The sequence below is a fragment of the Pezoporus occidentalis genome, unplaced genomic scaffold (genome assembly GCF_034315485.1).
Source record: "Pezoporus occidentalis ecotype Australia unplaced genomic scaffold, CSIRO_AGI_Poc_V1 ctg1, whole genome shotgun sequence".
Lineage (NCBI taxonomy): Eukaryota > Metazoa > Chordata > Aves > Psittaciformes > Psittacidae > Pezoporus > Pezoporus occidentalis.
In genome coordinates, this window is record NW_026912778.1 from 10,466,474 (window position 1) to 10,486,504 (window position 20,031).

Below are 20,031 nucleotides of genomic sequence, written 5' to 3' on the forward strand. Positions count from 1 at the left end.
TGTTCTTGATGAGGAAACAGTAGGGTGGGTTTTTTCCTTTGTTTAATACCGTCAATTGTTAAACTGTAGTCTAGTCCAGATATGCCTGTCTCATGGCCTGATGATCTGATTGAGAAAGAATACTTTTATTCAAAGCCTAGTCCCTTCATTCTTAATTCAGATTTCCTTGATTATGCTAAAAATATTTATGTAGACTTACAAGTTTCGGCCTCTTCACTAGTGTTAATGAAATGTCTCTATGAAAATTCTTAATTCTTCTTAGAAATAAACCCCCTGCGGAACTTTTTGATTAATAAACAGTTACTGGGCATCAGAGAAAAATATGTAATTCAGATTTATGAACTAGATTTTTAAAATGCTTTTATTAGCAAATGATCGTAGTCCCACCCTGTTATTTGATTCATGTTCATGAGCCATTCTGGTTATTGTAGGACATCGAGGTGCAAGCTGCTGTCCTCATTGTAGCCTGACCACTGCAAAGCCCAACCAGGGGGTGCTGGTTGGCTTCCATTCCACAAGCATTCAGTGGAGAGCAGCTCTGATGGAGAAAGGTTTATAGTTCAGGAAGGCTGGGGTAGCTGGGAGCTGAACTAGGCAGGGTACATTTGAATGTTGTTTTTATCTTGCTTTTGGGAGGGCTGTGGGAAAAGTGGGACATGTAATGGACTTTGTGAAATAGTCTGAGGCTACTGTTGTTTATAAAGGTACTTTAACCTATATTTAATCTTTGGTATTTTTGTCTAAAGTGAATGTGATACAAAATTTCCTTGTGAGCTAAGTGACATTTCTGTTCTGAGTATTATCCAACACTCAAGTGTACTTCTCTTGTCAAATGCGTGTTGTTAATTGGGGTTTGGTTTAAATCTTGAAACATTTTGGTTATCTTGAGTTACACTGTGAATACCCATTGTGAGGTATCTTTATATACATAGTTTCTTGGTACAGCACCAAATAATACAATTTAAATTGTTTGTTATTTTTAAAGAGACACAGCGAGCATCCTGTGAGAAACTCACTAGCTTTCAGAAGTTTGGAAGCTTAGTAGCTTATTTTTTTCAGAAGTGATATCTGGGTAGAAACACACAAACATATTACTTCTTAGTTTCTTAAAACTTCGATGGAATTTAGATTGTGGTTCTGCCATAAGGACTGTATTGGATTTAATTGTGCTTTTTGTGTGCGCTTGGGATGGATATATTCCCAGTTGTACCTAAGCCTACTTTCCTTTTGACTCCCATATTCCCAAGACCTATACAACGTATATTCAGTATATTCACATCTTGCCAAAAATAAAGTTCTTTTCAGCTCATTCTGTCAATGCTATCTTAACACATTATGCCATCTTGTAATTTGTGATAAATTTTGAAGTATGACCTTGCAATATATAATAATGACCTTTATGTGTAATTGTGGTTTTTCTGAGGCATTGCCTTGATTTTAATCACATTTCCAGTATTCTTGTCTGCAGGATTGGACCTAAATGGTATATTGCATTTGTGTTGCTTGAGGCTTTTAATGTGAAGTGCAAAGACTTGCACTTAACGTCTTCTTTTTAGTTTTGGTGGAATTGAACAGTGGTGAGCAATTCTAGTTTGAAGTGCTATGGACTTCTCTTGGAGAGATTTGGAAAATAAGCTACAGTATGAGTTTAAGGCACAAAACTTTTCAGTACTAAATTCCAGAATGAACAGTGACAAACTGCCAGAACCAAAACTGGGATGTCCATGGAGCTGGAGTGTAATAGAGAAAACAAGATACTGCTCAGATTGATGTAATCTCTGAGGATCTGACTTGAATTTCACCCTTCTGAAGTAAATAACAGCATTCCTTTTGATTTACTGGATTAGAATGTAGACCTGTAGAGAAGCCCCAGAAATTGAGGTCTTTTTTCTGCATTTCAGTATCTTAATGTTCCTGGACAGTAGAAGATTTGCCAAAGTTTTTCATATTTCACACATTCTTTTGCAGTTGCCAGCTTTGTTTTGCTGAGGTGGCAGGCTGAGGCTTTAGTTGGGTTACAGTATAAAAAAGGATAATTTTGAATGGAAATATTAAATATTTAAAATATATTTTGCTGAAGCATTGAGTGGTAAATGATTGTATGTAAGAGGAAGCAACTCAAGACAGTAATCTGACAAGAAGTAAAGACATCTTTCGGTCATGTTGTGAGTATTGCAATGCCTGAAAAGAGCTGTTAAAACATTTACGATCATTCTGGTGAATAGTAGAATGCTATGGATGTGAATAATCATCTGAGACCTCTCCAGAACATTCCTGAAATAGCATTCAAATGACTAGAGAAATTATGGGATGCAGCAAAGCACACAAACACCATAAGCCTTTTAGTCAGGCTAGCATGGTCAGTGGTTTACTACTAGAGTAAGTCTTTATACACAGGAATTTACACTGTAAACAGATTATTTGTTCAAGTTTCTGAACTTGCATGCTCTTTTCTGTTTTTCCTCTGTTATTTATAATCCGTAGGTTCCCTTTTTATATCTGCTCTTTGAGAGAAAGGCTTTAGTGAAGTAAAGCTTGAGGTTTGCTATGGAACTGTTAATTGGTTACACTGCTGTTTTTAGCTGAATTAATGAGACTATAGTCTAGTGGGGTAATGGCTTATAGCAAAACAAATTATTAGGGTGATATGGATTAGGCTTTTTGGTTCTTGCTTATTTTCTTGTTTGCTTGTCTAGTTGTTCTGCCTCACTTGCTAGCATGGTGTACGATGATCTAAATGAGCCATGAACTTCCATGCTGTGGCAGGTTGCTGGTTTGCAGTCAGGACCTGGCTGTCCCATTTGCTTAGCATACATGGAAGCAATCAAAGCTTTATTTTTCCAGGCAAGATTTTGGCAAGAAAATAAGCTTTGAGGACAAATGTAGGACAGTTAAGGGTTTTGTATTTAAAAATCTTTAGAACCTCCAATACTTGATATTTCATGACCTTCTTCTGTCAGCCAGGTTTTGCTAAAAAGTTGTACAGTATCTTCTTTCTGGTCATAGGTGTAGTGCCTAATGTGGCTAGTATTTTAAAAATGCATAAAGACTATAGATTCTAAATTTGGCAGATGTACTATATAGTTAAATGGCTTCAGCCAGATGTCTGAAAGTCTTGTGAAACACTCACTGCAGTTGTCTGGTGTTGAGGAGTGACAGTACTTATCAGAGGGCCCTCCTTGTGGCAGTACTGTCATGCTCATTGAGGTAGTAGGTTTCTAGCAGATCTTTTGGGAATAAGCTGTCATATATTACAAAATAGCTATTTATTATTTGAAAGGGTTTTTAAAATGGTCAGTATTAGAACTTTATCTGAATGCCATCTTTTTCCTTAGGTGTAGCTAGTACACATCTGTTTAAGACGTGTTGTGATGTTTAAAGATGATGTTGCACTGATGATGAACACAGTTAACATTCAGATATCATTAAAGATTTCTTATAACCTTGATGATGGTGATGTTCTGATGGGATACTTTGATTACAGCCTTTGGTTGAACTACACAGCTCTTTGTACAACTGAGCTGCGAACCAGAGTAAAAAGGCTTAAAAGAAGCAAGAGTAAAGATGAAAAAAAATCCTGTTAAAGATCATACCAAAATATTAAAAGCTTGTAGTACTGCTGCATAGGTGAAAAGTGAATGTAGCTCCCTTCTTTTAAATCTTATCATTATTTATTTTGAAAAGATGGATCATCTTTATTAAGCTAGCTTTGGTACTAAAGACCTCATCTTGTGAAAGCACAGTCTCTGGGTGGTGTAGAGTAAGGATGAATTAGGTATGGAATGCATACCAAATGAAGACTGACTTTGGTCTTCTGTGCAGATGTTGAAGTATGGGAAAGTGACAATAGGCAACTGATGATTTTTATTTATTTATTTTTTTAAGTAGAAACCATAGTTTAACATGGAGGTAGAATTTATACTGTTCATTGTGTTGAAACTGAGGGGCTAATATACAACCTGTATCACTGAAAATGGAATTGCAGTGATTTACTGAACCAAAAATAAAAAAATGTCGGCACAGGCTGGGATTTTTAGGCAAGCACTAGAGCAGGTTTCCCTGGGTGGTTGTGGGCATGACTTGGAATAACCTGGTTTGATTTCAGAGCTGTCTTGCATTGGGCGGGATATTGGACTAGGCAGCCTACAGAGGTTCCTTCTCATGTACATTATTATGTGCATTTTATTTATTTAAGGAAAAAAATGTTTTCTGTGGAAGACTGGCCTGCTATTACTAAATGCAAATATTTCAAGATTTTATAACTGGCCTTTCCTTCATTACTTACCAGGCATATGTGGGTAAATGGGGCTTCATCAGGGTTAAATCACCAAATTAACTAAGCATTATATTTTGGAAAAAGACTAGTTTCAGGCAAGTAATATGTTGATGTAATCTGTTTAAATATAAGGAAAGAACTCGTTACTACACCCTGACATGAAGTCCTTAATCCCAAACACCTATGCCTTTAATGGAAAAAATTGGATTATGATCAATTAGCTGCAGGACAAGGAGACTAAAATGTGCTGTACTGGAATGGGAATCATGAGGGTAGTGGGAGGTTACTCATGGTGTTTTGCAGTATTGTCCAGTTCAATAGTGTCTATAAAATGAACTAAAGCTAGAAGCATCTAGTGATGATTTTTTTCTGTTCCATTGGATGTGACTTTGGAAGGGACAACATTTTAAAGTTTGTTCCAGAAGGCACTTTCAGAGATGGATGATTGAAAACAACTCTCCTGAATGGCACCTTGCTGTACTTCATAACAGCTGTTATTCACCACTGTGATTGTTTTTTAAATTACTACCTGCGGATGAATACTTGAAAGAATTGGCCTGCTGGCTGCATATTTGGTTTGATTGGGGGCTATCTTGAAGATGCCTTTAAATTACATGGGGTTCTTGATGATCCTAGCATTTTCTAATCGTCTTTGTACTGCATGGTTTGTTTTTAGTTTCTCACAATTTTGGGAAGCATAGTAATTCAATCTTATTTTTTTTCTTGCTTAAAAAACAAGTGTGCCATTTCAAGCTAAGATATACAGAGATGCTTCTAAAAATTATGTAGCTGTTTATTTTGCATTTTTCTTCCACTAGAAGCTGTAAATTATGTAATGAATAACTATTATACTAATAGCTGTTGATGGACTCAACTGTTTAATTTACAAGAGATACATTTGTTATTAGGAAGGCTCCAAGTGACATCCATAAGAGTGATATAAAAAAGTAACACAGCTTTAATACTTTACTGAAAATATCAGTTTAGTAGTAGTGTGTTCCATGTTTTTCCACAGGTGGGTGTTTCATTGAACTGTCACTAACAAGACGGGCAGAAGAAAAAAGAGAAAATGAATATCATAAGACAAAGTGACAGTTGAAGTTGGTTGAAATATTTGAATAAACAGCTTTTTTTCCAGAAGTTGCAGTGTTGGTAAATCTGTATGAAGTGTTCCATTCTTCTGCTTTGTTGAAAAATTTTTGGCAGAGGCCCTTTTGGGAGTGTAAAAAACTGGGAAGATTTTATTGCTTGTTAGTTGGTGTACTGGTCTGGAATGTGAAAGAATCAGATTCCAGCCCCTTTCCTGGCTCAGAATGACTCTGTGCTATTGAAAAGCCGTCTTCCCTGAATGAATGAGGCGGAAGAGGTACCTGACATCCCAGGCCTGTTTCCTGAACTGCCGTAACCCAAGGCAAGAGGAAAATCTAAGTTTGTTTTGAAAATACACATTTTGAAAAACCTCTGGGGGGAAAAAAGTGGACAGATGAATGGAAAGAACCAATGCTGTAGAAATTCCTGTGAAATGTAGTTGTCCTCTAGATAGCCTTGAGAGGTGTGCAGATCCCTAGAAATATTTAACCAATCAAAGACTATCTGTAATCTCCATAAATTCCTCTCAGGTTTTTACCTGAGCTGAGGATTTTTACCTTCTCAGTTCCCGGCTGAGAAGTTCCCTGCTTCAGTTGGCATGTCCTGTGTGCCCTCTGTTCCTAGCATTCGATCTTTTCTCTTTTCATTCAAAAAACAGCCTGAGTGAATAAGCAGAAGATGGAAAGAGTGGGTCTTAGCCTGTTCAAATGTATCACTCCATCTGTATGAATAGCATGGGATAAGTAACAGGTCAGTAAGGGTGATGACAGCAGGAGAATGCAACATTTTTCACTGCCCTAAAGTCCACAGTGTGTTTTTAGCTTGTTGGTAGCTAAACAACACAACTAGGATTGTTAGCAACTGGCAGGAAGAGCATGATTTGCTCTGTATAGTTTGTGTTAGTTCTGCCTTTAGTCCCCAGACATGCTTAGCCAGGCCTTCTTTTGCAGATCCCAAAAAATCTGAGTTCAGAAGGTCCTAAGTGGTGTTTTGGGCTATCTCTGCCTTTGGAAATTGCTTTCTCCCTTCAGTTTGGATTGTTTTTTGCGTTTTTTTTGGTTTTGTTGTTTTTTTTTTTGTTTTTTTTTTTTTTCTGAGGCATATAGCAGCTGGAGGAAGCTGAGACAGAAGGAAACGGATATGAAGGTTAGGGTTGGGATGTTTCAGTATCTCAGCTGAGGGGTTCCTCTGACCCCTATCTTATTCTGCACTAGTGAATGAAAAGCTATATTCTGTCACTCTTTGCTCTTCTGACAAAGTCTTTTTGCCTAAAGTAAGTATCACAAGAGCATCGCTCCACATAGGTCATTTTGCTTGTGTCCCTACTGTCTGAAACAGTTATCCATACTGCAGCACATTCTTGGTTACAGCCCATTCACAAGTATTCAGGCCACCCATAAAGGACTTTGGTTATAGCCTAAGCATAGTGAGTGTCAGTACAGTAAAGGCCCTTTGGACATCAATTAAGCTTCCTTGTCAGGTTTGTGAAAGGAAGAGATTTTGTCTTCCTGAAGTCCAGTGAAAGGATAAAAAAAATACTCCAGCCTGCTTTTTTTTTCAGCTGGCACAGTGGATTGCCATGCTCCATCAAGCAGACTAATTCTTTGGCTGCCAGTGAGGGTCACCAAGCACTGCTGCTTCCTTGCATATTTCTCAGCAGCTGGCTTTAGAGGGACAACAGGAAGAACAATCCAGGCATGGAAACACAAGAGGATAACAGTGGTAGTTACTTTCCAAACTCTTATTAGTCTCTTGTGCAAGATGATGCATTTCTCCTGCTGGCTCTGGTCAAATGAAGCCAAATGTCATTATCAAAAACTAAATGTGGCAGCATTTGTGGGTTGTTGTTTTTTTTTTTTTGTTTGTTTTCCTTATTGGGATTCTAAAGAAAAGATATCTGCTGTTATGATTAGATTTTTGAAGGCAGAAATGACTTTTAGACAAAAGTATGTGTTGAAGCAGAAATGCTAATCACAAAATCTTAAAATTGTTTGGGTTGAAAGGGACCTTAAAGTTCATCCAGTTCCAACATCTCTGCCCTCTGCAACTTTCCACTAAACCAGGTTGTTCAAAGCCCCATCCAGCGTGGCCATGAATGTTGCCAGGGATGGGGGCATTCACAGCTTCTCTAGGAAACCTCTTTGAGTGTCTCACCACTCTCAACACTGAAGAACTTTTCCTAATATCTAATTTAAATATACCCTCTTTCAGCTTAAAGCCACTGTCTCTTGTCCTGTCACTTCATGCCCTTGTAAAATGTCCCTCTTCAGATCTTTAAGGAGCTGGAATATTGAAAGTATTAAAGTAATACTTGAAGTATTGAAAGGCTGCAGTGATGGTTGAAATACTGTAATGTTAAGAAATCTTAAGTACTGTTGCTCCACTGGTACTCATGGACTGCTCTAGTACCATTTGGTGGATGCCACTAGTTCTTTAAAGTTCCCAGTGACCTTGTTACCTGTTTATTGTAAATACAGGTGATAGAAATACAATCACTTTAACACAAAGAAAGCAGTAAGTGAAAGAGAGAAAAGGTGATGGGCAAAATTAAGTATTTTGTATATCTTTGGCATGAAGCAGTGAAATCATAGAACAGTTAGGATTGGAAAGGACTTTAAGATCACCTAGTTCCAACCCCCCTGCCATGGGCAGGGATGCCTTACCCTAGACCATGTACCCCAGGGCTCTGTCCAACCTGGCCTTGAACACTGCCAGTGATGGAGCATTCATCACTACTTTGGGCAACCTGTTCCAGTGCCTCACCACCCTCATAGTAAAGAACTTCCTTAGATCTAACCTGAACTTCCCCTGTTTAAGTTTAAACCCATCACCCACTACCATCTCTGAAGAAGAGTCCCACTCCAACATCAGCAATAAAGACAGAATTTGGACCCTTTCTCCTTGACTTCCAATAAAGAGCAGTTTTTCCATTATTTGTTCAGTGTAGAAACTGATGAAACACAGGAGTTGGGTTGGGAGAGGATAAAATTACCATATATTAGAAAAGTTGGTGAAGAGCTATGCAGATCACCTTTAGGAAGAAAAGAAAGTGCTTTATTTTATTGCAAAACCCTACCTGTCTTCCTTAATGTTTTTGCTTGTAAAAATTCGGTACTTCATAGCCTGGCACAGGAGAAGATGCTTGGTATACTAACATCTGAGTGCATGAAATGATTAGCCCACAAGTGTGTTAAAAATGTTTAGAACTAAATGTAAAAGAATGGATTTTTCATTAAACAAGCACACAGTGCTGATGATTTCTGTTAACTTCTACCATTTCAAAGACTTGACAGAAGAGCAGATCTCTCTTTTTATGGCTGATTTAAATCAATCATTGTTCTGTCTGGCAAAATTCCAAGCCTATATTTGAAAGCTCTTTGGAGAATTATCCTTCCCCCACCCTAGGTCATATTTGCCAGATCAGGAAATTCCAGCTTCTTCTCTTAAATTTACTATGGAATCCCCAGAGTCTAAAATGCATAAAACAGATTTTTGCTGGACTGTGAATAATCATGATCCTCTCTTTCTTCCCTAACCTTTTCACGTAGTTTAGTTTCTAAACCAGAATTTTAGCCATGCGAAGTGCCTGCAAATCAACCAAAAAAGAATTGCATGGACTGTCATGAGCTGGGAAATCTGTCCTCATTAGGTCAAACTCCATGATCCTGTACTTTCTGACTGAATGTTAGTTGTCCTTGCATTTGTATCCATTGCTTTACTTTATATACTGTAGAGCACTGAAGTGCATGCAGCCCAGTAGCATTTTCAACATATTAGAAATTTAACGCCTATTTAATTACAGTGGGCCTACTTTTAAGCTTTCCAATACTTCTGGAAATTGTTTTAGATGACCGATGTTTATAGGATGAGAGTCAGAAGCCTAGATTCTAAGTAGATAGGTTTTGTTTTAAAAGCTTGAATGATACATGAAGTAATTTCCCAAAGGAACCTAAAGATGTCATGTAGAATTGGAGGAGAAATAGTATCTTGGAGTATTAATATTTATGTTAAAGATTTTTCATGAAAGCAACTGATGTAGATTGATTTATGAGGAATAGTAAGAGACTTCCATTGAGAAGTTAAAAAAGATTACATAAGTAATTGGATAGTAGAAATTTGTATCTGGACTATATCTTAAGAGCAATCTTTTCTATTCAGTTTAAAAGAATAATAAATGGCAAATGGAGATGTAATGCTTATCTTGGCAAGGAATGACTGCCTATTTCCACTGTGTGAGCTAATGTTCAGGTTTTTCATTACATAAGCTGTATAAAAACTTTACATATAAGAAAATATTTAAAGTGATTTTTATGAAGTAATCATTTAAAAATACCGCATCTAAGAAATTCCATAAGTCTGTGAAATTGCAGCTTTCAAGTCAGCTGAATTTACTGAAACATTGCTTATAGGGCAACTTGCCTCTTCCAGTACTAAAGAGATATACAGCATGGGAGGTTACTGTTTAATCAATTGTTTATGCTTAGGTGTTATTTTTCTATAGAAGTGCCTCTGCTCAGTATTTGAGACAGTACTGTAATTTTCACTGTCATTAGCAATTGTCTTTAAACTCTTTCCTTACTAGAGACTCGTTAAGGAGCTGGTTTTGGCAAAAAAAGTCAAAATGGCAATAGCAAAGCCTCTCACAAATGGACACAATGTTTTAGGTTTTATTTTGGCAGCCATGAAAAAAGTTAGGTAACTAAAATATTAATCATATTCAAAGTTTGCTTCTAACTTTGTTGAAAACGATGGCAAGGCTGCCTTTGACTTTGGCGTGGAAGAAGACCGCACGTGGAAGTTCCCTTGGCTTATTCTGTGAAGTTGTGTATCCTTTGCAGGATTGGGCACTTCACTGATTTACACAGTTCTACTTTGAAACTCAAGTAGCCAGTCGATCAAGGTATTAAAATAAATGGCAATTTTCCTAAGTGCCCAAGCGTTTCCATTTCATAATACAACAGGAATTAAATACTGTTCTCTGTAATTTCTTCCCTTTTCTCAGAAATAGGGCTTTGTAACTAGTTGAGGTTCATTGTTAGTCAAAAAAACCCTCAACCTACCTGTTGTGGTTTAAACCCAGTCAGGCAACTTGTTCACTCACTCCCAGTGAGTGCTGCCAGGCTGACAGCAATCAAGGCCCCCCCGCCCAGGGCTCTCCCCTTCTCTGCTCCCTGAGGAACGGGGAGGAGGATCGAAAGAGTGCAACTCCTATGGGTTGAGACAAGAACAGTCCAGCACCAATGTACAACACAAATCACCACCGCTACCACCACCAACAACAATGATAAGAGAAAATAACAAGGGAAGAGAATACGATACCACCGGCCAAGAAACGAGTCCCACCCGGAAGCCCGTGTCCTTCCGGGTAACTCCCAGTTACCCCCCACCCCAGGCATGATGTGCTGTGGTATGGAATACCTCCTTGGCTAGCCTGGGTCAGGCGCCCTGTCTCTGCTTCCTCCTGGCTTCCCCTCCTCCCTGGCAGAGCATGAGCCTCACAAAGTCCTTGGTCAGGGTAAACATCACTTAGCAACAACCGAAAACATCAGTATCACCAACGCTGTTCCCAGACTGGAAGTCAAAACACAGCGCTGCACCAGCTACCATGAAGGAGAAACGTGACTGCTACTGCTGAACCCAGGACACTACCAAAATAAGCCTCCTATCTTTCACCACATAAAACTTGCACAAGATAGTTAAGCACTCTCCAATTGTACATGCTTAGTCTTACAGCTTAATCGTAAGGAGTAGTAGTAGTAATTATGTATATTACAGTACTGCCTACAATTTCCATCAAGAACCAGGGTTTCAGTGTCGGTTAGGAACTTGGTTGTTTCATGACTAGTTTATACCTGAATTGGGACTGCAAGTGGTTCCATGCTTTCTCTTGCATTGGCTTTTGTACCAGTAGTGAACTGGTTAGGCAGCTAAAGTGGTGAAAAAAAAAAAATTAAAGATTTCAGTATCTCCTACTAGTTTATTTCTTTGGACTGACTTGAAGTCGTATGATTTCCAGCATAAGTAAATGAGAAGGGGCATGAAAATTTAGCATGAAGGAAGAGCAGGTCCACTTAAATTATTATGGGACCTCGGTATTTGGTGTGATACAGGCAAGTAAAGAAGATTATTTTTCCATAGTCAAGACATATGATAATGGAGTTCTAAGCTCCAAGAAAGGAAGGGAAGGCAGGAGTGAGTACACATGTATGTGTATGTGCGCATGTGGCTTGTAAGGGTGGTGATCACAAAGATTTAAAATTATGTGAAAAAAAGTATGATCAGCTCTGAGATCAGTTACTCAGGTACAACTTTGCAGATTAGCTTGTCCCACGTGCGCCTATCCTCATGGTGAAAATGCTTTTTCCTTATATTCAGTCTGAACTTGTTTTAACTTATGCCTGCGTTCTCTCATCCTCCCACCCTACCCAGCCCTGCAGAGAGCCTGATGCAGTCATCTTGAAGACTTTCTTGTGTAGGTAAGGGCAGGCTGACGTTGCATCCCTGTGAAGCTGCCTCTTCTCCAGGCTGAACAAACCCCAGTCCCTCAGCCTCTCCTCACAGGGCAAGTGCTCCAGCTCCCAACCATCCTGGTGGTCTGCCCCTGGACTTGCTCCAGTATGTTTTTCTTAGAACAAGAAAAGGCCAGAACTGATGCAGTATTTGAGATGCAGTCTAGTACGTGCAAAGTAGTGGAGGTAACTGCCATACTCCTGTTGATATAGGAGGCTGATCAGGCCCAGCCTGTATCCCTGTAAGGGACATTTGCATCTGTTGTTGCTGAATCTCTGAAGGTTCCTCTTGGCCTGAGCCCTTCTGAATGATGGTCATGTTCTTGACAGTGTTGGTTGTTCCCCCTCAGTTTGCTGTCATCTGCAAGTGAGGTGTGTACTCTGATGCCTTCTCCAAATCATCAATACAGATGTTAAACAGAACAAGTCCCTTCAATTGTCCACTTCTTGCTGACTTCCATGTAGAATATAATCTGTTGAGCACCAGCCCAAATGAAGGCAAGCCTGGACTGCAGGCTGTTGTTACAAGACTAGGACAGATGAAAAGAATTGGTACCATGTTACTTTCTTTCAACTCAAGATGGAACCTGTTGCTGTGAGCTTTGTGGGAGCTGTACTGCTGAAGTAACTTATTATTCTCCTGACTAGGTTAGTTTTCCATTTTTACTAAAATTCAGTGCTGACCATATATTATTTGCAATAATTAGGATTAATGTAAATCTAAGAAATGTCAACTTTAATATTTAAGAAAAAAACCAAACAAACCCAAACATCCTTTGTGACTCTTAACTCAACAGAAGAAAAAAAAAGGTAAGAAAAACTCTAGTGACTCATTATAAAACATTAAAATAACTAAATGCTTATCAAATAAGAATATATTAAAGGGATGTCAAAGATATCTTTGCTTGTGAGTTGCAGTAGCTCCATGATGTTCTCTGTAATGAGGCAGTTTTAAGAATGCTTTCTAACAAGAGCCTCATTTGAAGTGTGTGCACAAGGCCAAAGTCTTTTTTCCTTTTCCTTTTTTCCTCCCACTGGGAAGCATTCTCTGCATTTTCATCATTGTAAATGAACTCTTAGGATTTGTCTATTGTGTGTTCCTTTCTGTTGCCAAAGAATAAAGATGATGGCATAATGCTTAGCTATGCTGCTGTTTCAGTAGCTATCTTGAAAATTATCACCTCTCTTCTTTCTTTTTGTTTGTTTGTTTTTTCATTTTGGTGTCTTTTTATTTATTAATGTAAAGTCATCAGCTTCTAAGTAGCTAGAGTCTTTAAGACAAGGTACTGTGTCTGACATGGTTTCTGTCTTCAGAGTTCTGATTTCAAGTCATAATAGCCTTGCAAAAGGAAGGACTGGCAGATTTATTTTGTCTTTCTGCATGTGGTAGAAGAAAAGTGCATTTAGAATAGAAACTCCAATAGGAAAATGATTGTATCTGGAATATTATGTTTACCGTTACTGTGGATCTGTTCTTTGTAGGTTTTGTCTTTTGTGTGTTCTGTTTTTGAAAGCAGTTACAGTTTTGACTCGACAAAATGGTGTGACAGTGAGGTCCACATGCTGTTGTGTGTGGTACAGAACTTTTTGAGCGTACTCTTCTGCATATGCCTCCTTGTAGTGTGAGAAATAGAGTATGTGCTGCCTGTTCCTTTCCTTGTATCTAGTATTTCCATTCTGTAAGCAGCTCCCAACATAGATAATCTTAGTCTGTTCAGTTACATTACATACTATACGTTGCCTGTTTTTCTCTGTATCATGCTCTATGGTTTTACTTGTGAGATGTTGTGGTGCGGAAGTACAAGGCTATCAGAGCTGAACACAGTATTAAAATGTAATCACACAGTGGCTTTATAGAAATCGTATGGTGATGTTTCCTGGTTTGTTTTATACTTCTTTGCTTGTAACTTGTAAATAAGCTGTCTGTAATTTCAGCTTCTGCTGAATGGTGAGCTTATTCAAAGAGCCATCCACAGTGAGTTTTGAATGACTTCTTCAGTGGTGTTGGCAAAAATACTTAACATCTCTTGCTCCAATTAAAAGCAATTCAGTGGTAGAAAACCTTTTCAGAGATTTTTGTGAATAACCTCTTTCCTTTTTTAATTTTGAGTTTCCAAGTGTTAGCTTAAGCAGTTGAATTTGCAAATGTGCAAAATAACCTTGTCCTGGTATTCTCATCTTCTTTTGCCTTCTCACATATGCTTTCACTTTGAAAGACAGGACTGGTAAAACATTACAGTTACTTATGGCACTATTGTGAATACTGTTTTGATGTTTGTACACTTATTTGAAGAAATAATGATGATTTACTCTGCATTATTAGCGACCATGGCTAAGGACTGGGTTTTAATATGTACTACATTCTCTGAAGTAGTTCTTTAACCTGGATTAGAATAATATTTTTGGATCAGTTTATTAGCAGACTGCTAATAAACCTGAAAAGAGTGCTTTTCCACATGTGGGAAAGGTAGACAGCTCTACTGTAGTCTGGTAAGTACATCATTAGCTTTTGCAGTACCTCACAGAATTCCTCAGTAGTCTTTTCAAATTGCTGCCTTGGAAGTATTTCCCCTGCTCTGAACAACTGTTTGTGTCAAACATGCTCTGTAAAGAGTGATGTGTGATAAGCTGTGAATTTGCTGCATTGGGGTGTTTTGTGTTTTTGTTTTCAGGTCTTTTCTGGGAGTGGGTGTGTGGGAAGGAAGTCACAGCAGAACACTTAAATGTTTCCTGTTGGATAATTGTTGTGTGTTTCCTATTCCTCAAAACCTTACTGCCACTGGGAAGAAATGTAATCTAAAACTTGAATTAAATAAATATTGTGAATAGGATTTGAGCTCTGATCTGACTCAGTCTTCTTGCAACAGGAGCTGCGGTGTACTGCAAAACACATAATGATTTAATGAAGTATGCGTTAAAAATTGTTACCAAACAAGTGATTAGATGAGAAACTAGAAATGAGGACATGAAGAACTCAGTATTGATAATGGTAAGAGTGGGGTGCTGTCTCCCCTTGGGTGCAGTTTGTAGGTCTGTAACTGAATTGCGATGACCTTGGACAGTTAACTCGAGTTCACTCTTCCCTGCTTCTGGAATGATTGGTGTACTTGGCTGGAGTGCTTCACAGCACTGAAGTTGAATGTTTGTGGGGTTATTTGAAATGTTCAGATGGATGGTACTTCTCAAAAGTGCTTGTCACAGATTTAAGTTTCCTGCTACTTAAGTTGGTAGCAGGAAATTGGTAACACTCCTGCTGACTTCAGTGGGAGCAGTTAGGTGAGGAGAGTCTTTAAATATCCACTCTGTAAATTCAAAGGTCCTTTGCAAGGCAAGCATGTGTTTGCAGGAGGAGTGAAGGGGAATTCACAGAAAAAAAATTCCAAATCATTTTCTGTAGCTGATGAGGTGAGTAGTGGGGTGATTTGCTCTAGCATGTGTATGAAATTACAGAAAGGAGGAATGGGGAAAGGTTAGGGATAGGTCAGATCTTTAATGCTGACATTAACTATCATGATCGTTTTGACTGTGTTCTTTCTTTGAAATGCATTTCGCTTTCCCAGATTTAGTTTTCACTCTACAGAAATGTCCTATACTTAACCCTTCAGTAGTTAACTGTCTGCCACGAAGTTTGCTTTTGATACTTTGTGCCTGACAGCTATTTGGACAAATCATCCAAAATAACAGAATAAATGTTTTAATCCTTTATTATAAGTGTATCAGTTTTGATTTATTCTAATAAAGTATCCCAGTCTATGGATATTTCCCTCCCACTGTTTATTGTATCATGCTTCAATTAAAGGTAAGCTTTGGAGACAGATGTTGCTCCTGTTTGCATATTTGCATATGGAACTTACTGCAGTTTCTGACTCTTTTGAATTTCATAAAATTGACTGGGTTGGTTGGTTGAAGTTTGCAGGTAGAGATTGTAGGATTGGGAACGCTTGAAATTACTGGAAAAATATCATGGTGTTTACAGACTTGTATTAAAACTAGCAGCAGAGTTTCTTAACAGTGTTCTCAATTGATGACAACATGGTTTCCTTCTATCAACACTGTACAGTCGTGTATATACAAATAACCTATGGCAACACTGCACATAATAGCCTTTTCATAATGTCACTGCATTTGAGCTTTCCGGGGGAAGGCTCAAAGGTCATATCATTGGTTTATAGCTGTGGAATTATCCCTGTGCTAGGGTATGGTTATCAGACATTCCTCACATTCCAGGTGTCTAATATTATAGTGCTTACAGGCCAGTGTAGGACCAACTGCTGCGTCAAAGAAAACGCAGGAGAAAACATTCATGGCATTACCCATTTCCACTCCTCTGTCCCACCCTCCCCTCCTAACCTTTCAAAATGTCATCTTTGCATTGAACTTGGCAATGTTAAAAGGATAAACAAATTACAAGTAATGCTTTTGTTGGGGGGAGGGGTGCCCTCAAAAACAAATAGCTGGTATGCTGAGCTGGAAAATACCAGTTCTCCTTTTCACTTACGTATTTGGTTTCCTTCAGTACCTTCAATGATAAAATTATGTAGCAAAATGTATAGCTGTGTTCAGTGTGGGGCTTTTTCTTCACTGATGGTAATTGTTAAGTGGAAAGCCAAAACAGTTAATCATAATCAAAAGGAAAAGGAAACAAAAAAAACATGCCAGCAGGCAGTTTGACCTGGTCCTGCAACCAGTGGGTGTGGGTCCCTTCCTTCCCAAAAGCATTCTTCCCCTTCTGGGTCGCAGCTATTCAGTTTATGTGGCTTTTCAGAAGCACCTGTGAAGGGACAGAGTGAGCTGACATTGAGCTAATGCTAACCCTTTTGTGACTGGGAAGAGGCAGTTATGCTTTGCTTCATTGCTGTTATGATGTATTTTTATGGCAGTCATTAACATGCACATAGCATCTTATGGTAAGCTGGAAGGCAATGTATTCACTTTGCACTCACTTCCCCCTATCTTCTGCCTCCTGTACTGAAATACTCTGTGTTCTCTCCGTGCTTCCTTCCTTGGGTGTGTATGCATGTGTGAGAAGGGCATCAGTTCCTCATTTTGTGTTTTTTTTCTGTGGAGGAAATAGACAAAATCTTTGGAGGACCTGAAGATTTCTGGTTTCCATCCTTTACTTTTCTGTATTGCACTAAAGCTGAGGGAGTTTGGGGATGTGTAGGGTTTTTAAGCATTGAAGATAAGTCTTTTGAAATAAAGAAATAATAAGGACAGTAATTTTTATTAATTCTTTGCAGGCAGTAGATTTTTTTTGTTATAAAGAACATGTTGATATGTATAGTGCATCTTTTCTAGTAAATACATGGATGAATTGGCTTAAAATCATTATATTCATAATAGATATTGGAAGCTAAGAATTTCAGTCAGATTTATGTTTGTGTTTTTTTGTATTACAGGTTTAGTAAGTGATGTATAAATATATTGAATCTAGGATTTTTTGTTATAGTGTGGTTGCAGAAAGGTTATTTGGTTTGTTTTCATCCTTGCCCTGGCAGTTAAATGTTTAACTAAATCAAGAAGAGTAGTTCCTGGAAAATATTTGAGGTATGGAGTACAGTTTGCTGCTGTAGTTAGTGCTTGTCTCCAAACCCAGTCACTGGTGAGGTATCAGCTTGTTATTTCTAAGCAATACTTAATGAATGTGGTGAACAGTTGTGTCCCATAGTAAAGTCTATGAAACTGTGAGTTTGTCTTCAGGAAGGCCTTTTGGTAGTACAAATCAGAACTGATAATTGGCCAAAATTGCCATTTCACGTGATAGTTTTAATGCAGCTGTCTTTCTGGAGGGCTAATTGGGAACTTGAAGACTGTTCAGCACATTGCCCTTTTCAGCAAAGCATTTCAAAGCAGCCTTGAAAACTTTGCCTAAATTACAGAGAAAGCACTTGCTCAGTACTTTAAAAAAAGTTTTAAAATCCTCAAGCCCTACGAGGTCAGAAAAAGGTAAATACAACCTTGGTTTCTGCTTGATCTTCATGTGCTTCCTGAACACAGTATTGTGTTCACCTGGGCTGCTGGCTAGCTAGACAGGAGTCTTTTAATGGAAATTGTATTTTGCAAGGTCTTAGAGGTTACCTGAAACGGCACTGAATGTAGCTAGTGGTATCTGCATGAGCCCACAGCCCATTTGTAAATGAGATACAAGCCATTCAAGTTTTTGTGCTTGTAAAGTAGCTGTGACAGCGGATTACCCCCATTAGTACACGTCCAAATAGTGTCCAGCCATTCGGTGTTGCTGTAAGGTAGCAAACTTTCTTATGTATGTCTTTTAGTATAATCCTCTATCTGCATGTGTGGACATTTTTGTTTACCAGAAGTCCTCTGTAAAACCCAAGAAGTTATTTCTTTAGGGTCTGCTGTCTGTCAGAAGTATTCAAGCTCCTAATATACTGATAGGACACAAACTGCAGGCTGTTAAGAGTGATACTGTACCTATATAGTTTGGTTTTTTTGTTGTTGTTGTTTTGGAGTATGTGTGGGGGTTTATTTGTTTGTTTGTGGTTTTTTTAGAATATCAGAATCAGTGCCCACATATTTCAAGTTTCTGTTCTTATATTAATTTGACTGGTTTACCCATCTTTGGATTCCCAGGGGCAAAATTACCTGAAATCCAGAAAACAAGTGAAAATTCATTAAAGGTATCCAGGAAATACTGATGGAGTTAATAAATCCTTGCCTCCTAAAAGTGTATAACTCCCCTGTGCCTTTATTCTCTGCAGTTAGTTTTTGAGTATCCAGTTGTGGTGCAAAAAGGTGATGGCATGATGCCGTCAGTGTAGTGCTGACTGCTGCATGTAAATATTAAGAGCGTTGCTAAGAACATCTGAGTGTAAACCTATACTGTTATGTGCATGCATGTGTAATATAAAACAAGCAGATTAATGATGCACATGGTAGTGGCTGTAGGCATAAAGCAGCAGAATTCAATGTTACTGATAATTTTTCATAATTAAAATAACGGGGTGACATTTAGTTTGAACTACTTTTAATCATTCTGTGTTGGTGTAAAACAGGTAATGTGCATTTTTGCTTATCTTTTAAATATAGGCATTTTTTAACATTTGGTTGCACACATCTTGTGAGCAAGGTAAAAAATGCATAACTGCACCATACTTGTTTATTTTACACACTACTCTAAAACAGGGGCTGCCTCCACGTTACTCTTTCTTTGGTGTGTTCTGATGTGTTACTGATGTCCAGTCACTTACTCTTTCAAAGTAATACCTGTAATAAAGTGCCAGTATATCTTAATAATACCCTTGTTAAAAGAGAATGTACCTAAGCAATACAAAGGTTGTACATAATGTCTTGGCCTCGTATCTGAACAGGAGGCACTGCTGTGTTAAGAACACGGTGTTTAGAAGCTGAAATCCTGTCAACAGTCTCATGAATGAGCTTTTTCAAGACAGAGAGAGAGAGAAGTTGCGCATGGGATTTGCTAGTTTATAGAACTGAATGAACAAAGAATATGGCAAAAGGGTGTTTTAAGGGCATGCAAATCTGCCCCTTTCTACAGATAAATGGCCCAGTTACCACTTTTTAAACTTGGGAAAGTGACAGCAGTGTTATTAATAGAAAGCAAATGCATTCTGTTCCAGCTTAAGCAACTGTCATTTGTAGAAGAGAAAATTGTCTTACCAATGTAATGTAACTTTCATGCTGTTAGTGGCTGCTGACCTCAGCTGTAGGGAGGATGAGCGCTTCTCTCTAACTCTGAACTGACATGTGGAACTAGAGTTTGGGTTTTCCATTCTGTATGCACTCTGCTGCCTGGTATAGTATTCATCCCAATAAATTTATTTACCTTGTATAGGCTAAGGAACCTTGCTTTCAGTCTCCTTCTGTAGTCACTAATAAAAGAGGGAAATCTAAATATTCAGATGTGCTGAATCAGCCTCCCTAGGGAAACTGAAGGGGTAATTCAGGTTAGATAACTAACTTTTGAAGTTGATGAGATTAATTGCACCCCAGAGTTTTATAGAAGAAATTGATCTTGCGTGCCTGAAGTGATTAAAATCCATGTTTGAGAGGCTATTTGGGATGGGATTAGGAGACGTATTCATAGATCCTCTACAGTCACAATGCCTATAGTTTTAGAAAGTTGGGTAAGAATCAATTTGATTTCAAGGTCCACCTTGAGTAATAAATTCAGAA

At 38.3% G+C, this 20,031-nt stretch overlaps 1 protein-coding gene across 3 annotated transcripts in view; it reads left to right on the forward strand.

The window, feature by feature from the left end:
* The window catches only part of WWC2 (WW and C2 domain containing 2), a 101,562-nt gene that overhangs the window by 9,209 nt on the left and 72,322 nt on the right, over positions 1-20,031 (forward strand). The window contains exon 1 of one of the 3 annotated variants that reach the window (XM_062628502.1): positions 15,259-15,279. The exons of the other annotated variants lie outside the window; for them this stretch is intronic. Within the exon in view, the coding sequence (XP_062484486.1) occupies positions 15,275-15,279 (5 nt within the window). The 5' untranslated portion in view covers positions 15,259-15,274. Of the gene's footprint in view, positions 1-15,258; positions 15,280-20,031 lie in introns of those variants that run through there. 3 annotated transcript variants of the gene reach the window in all.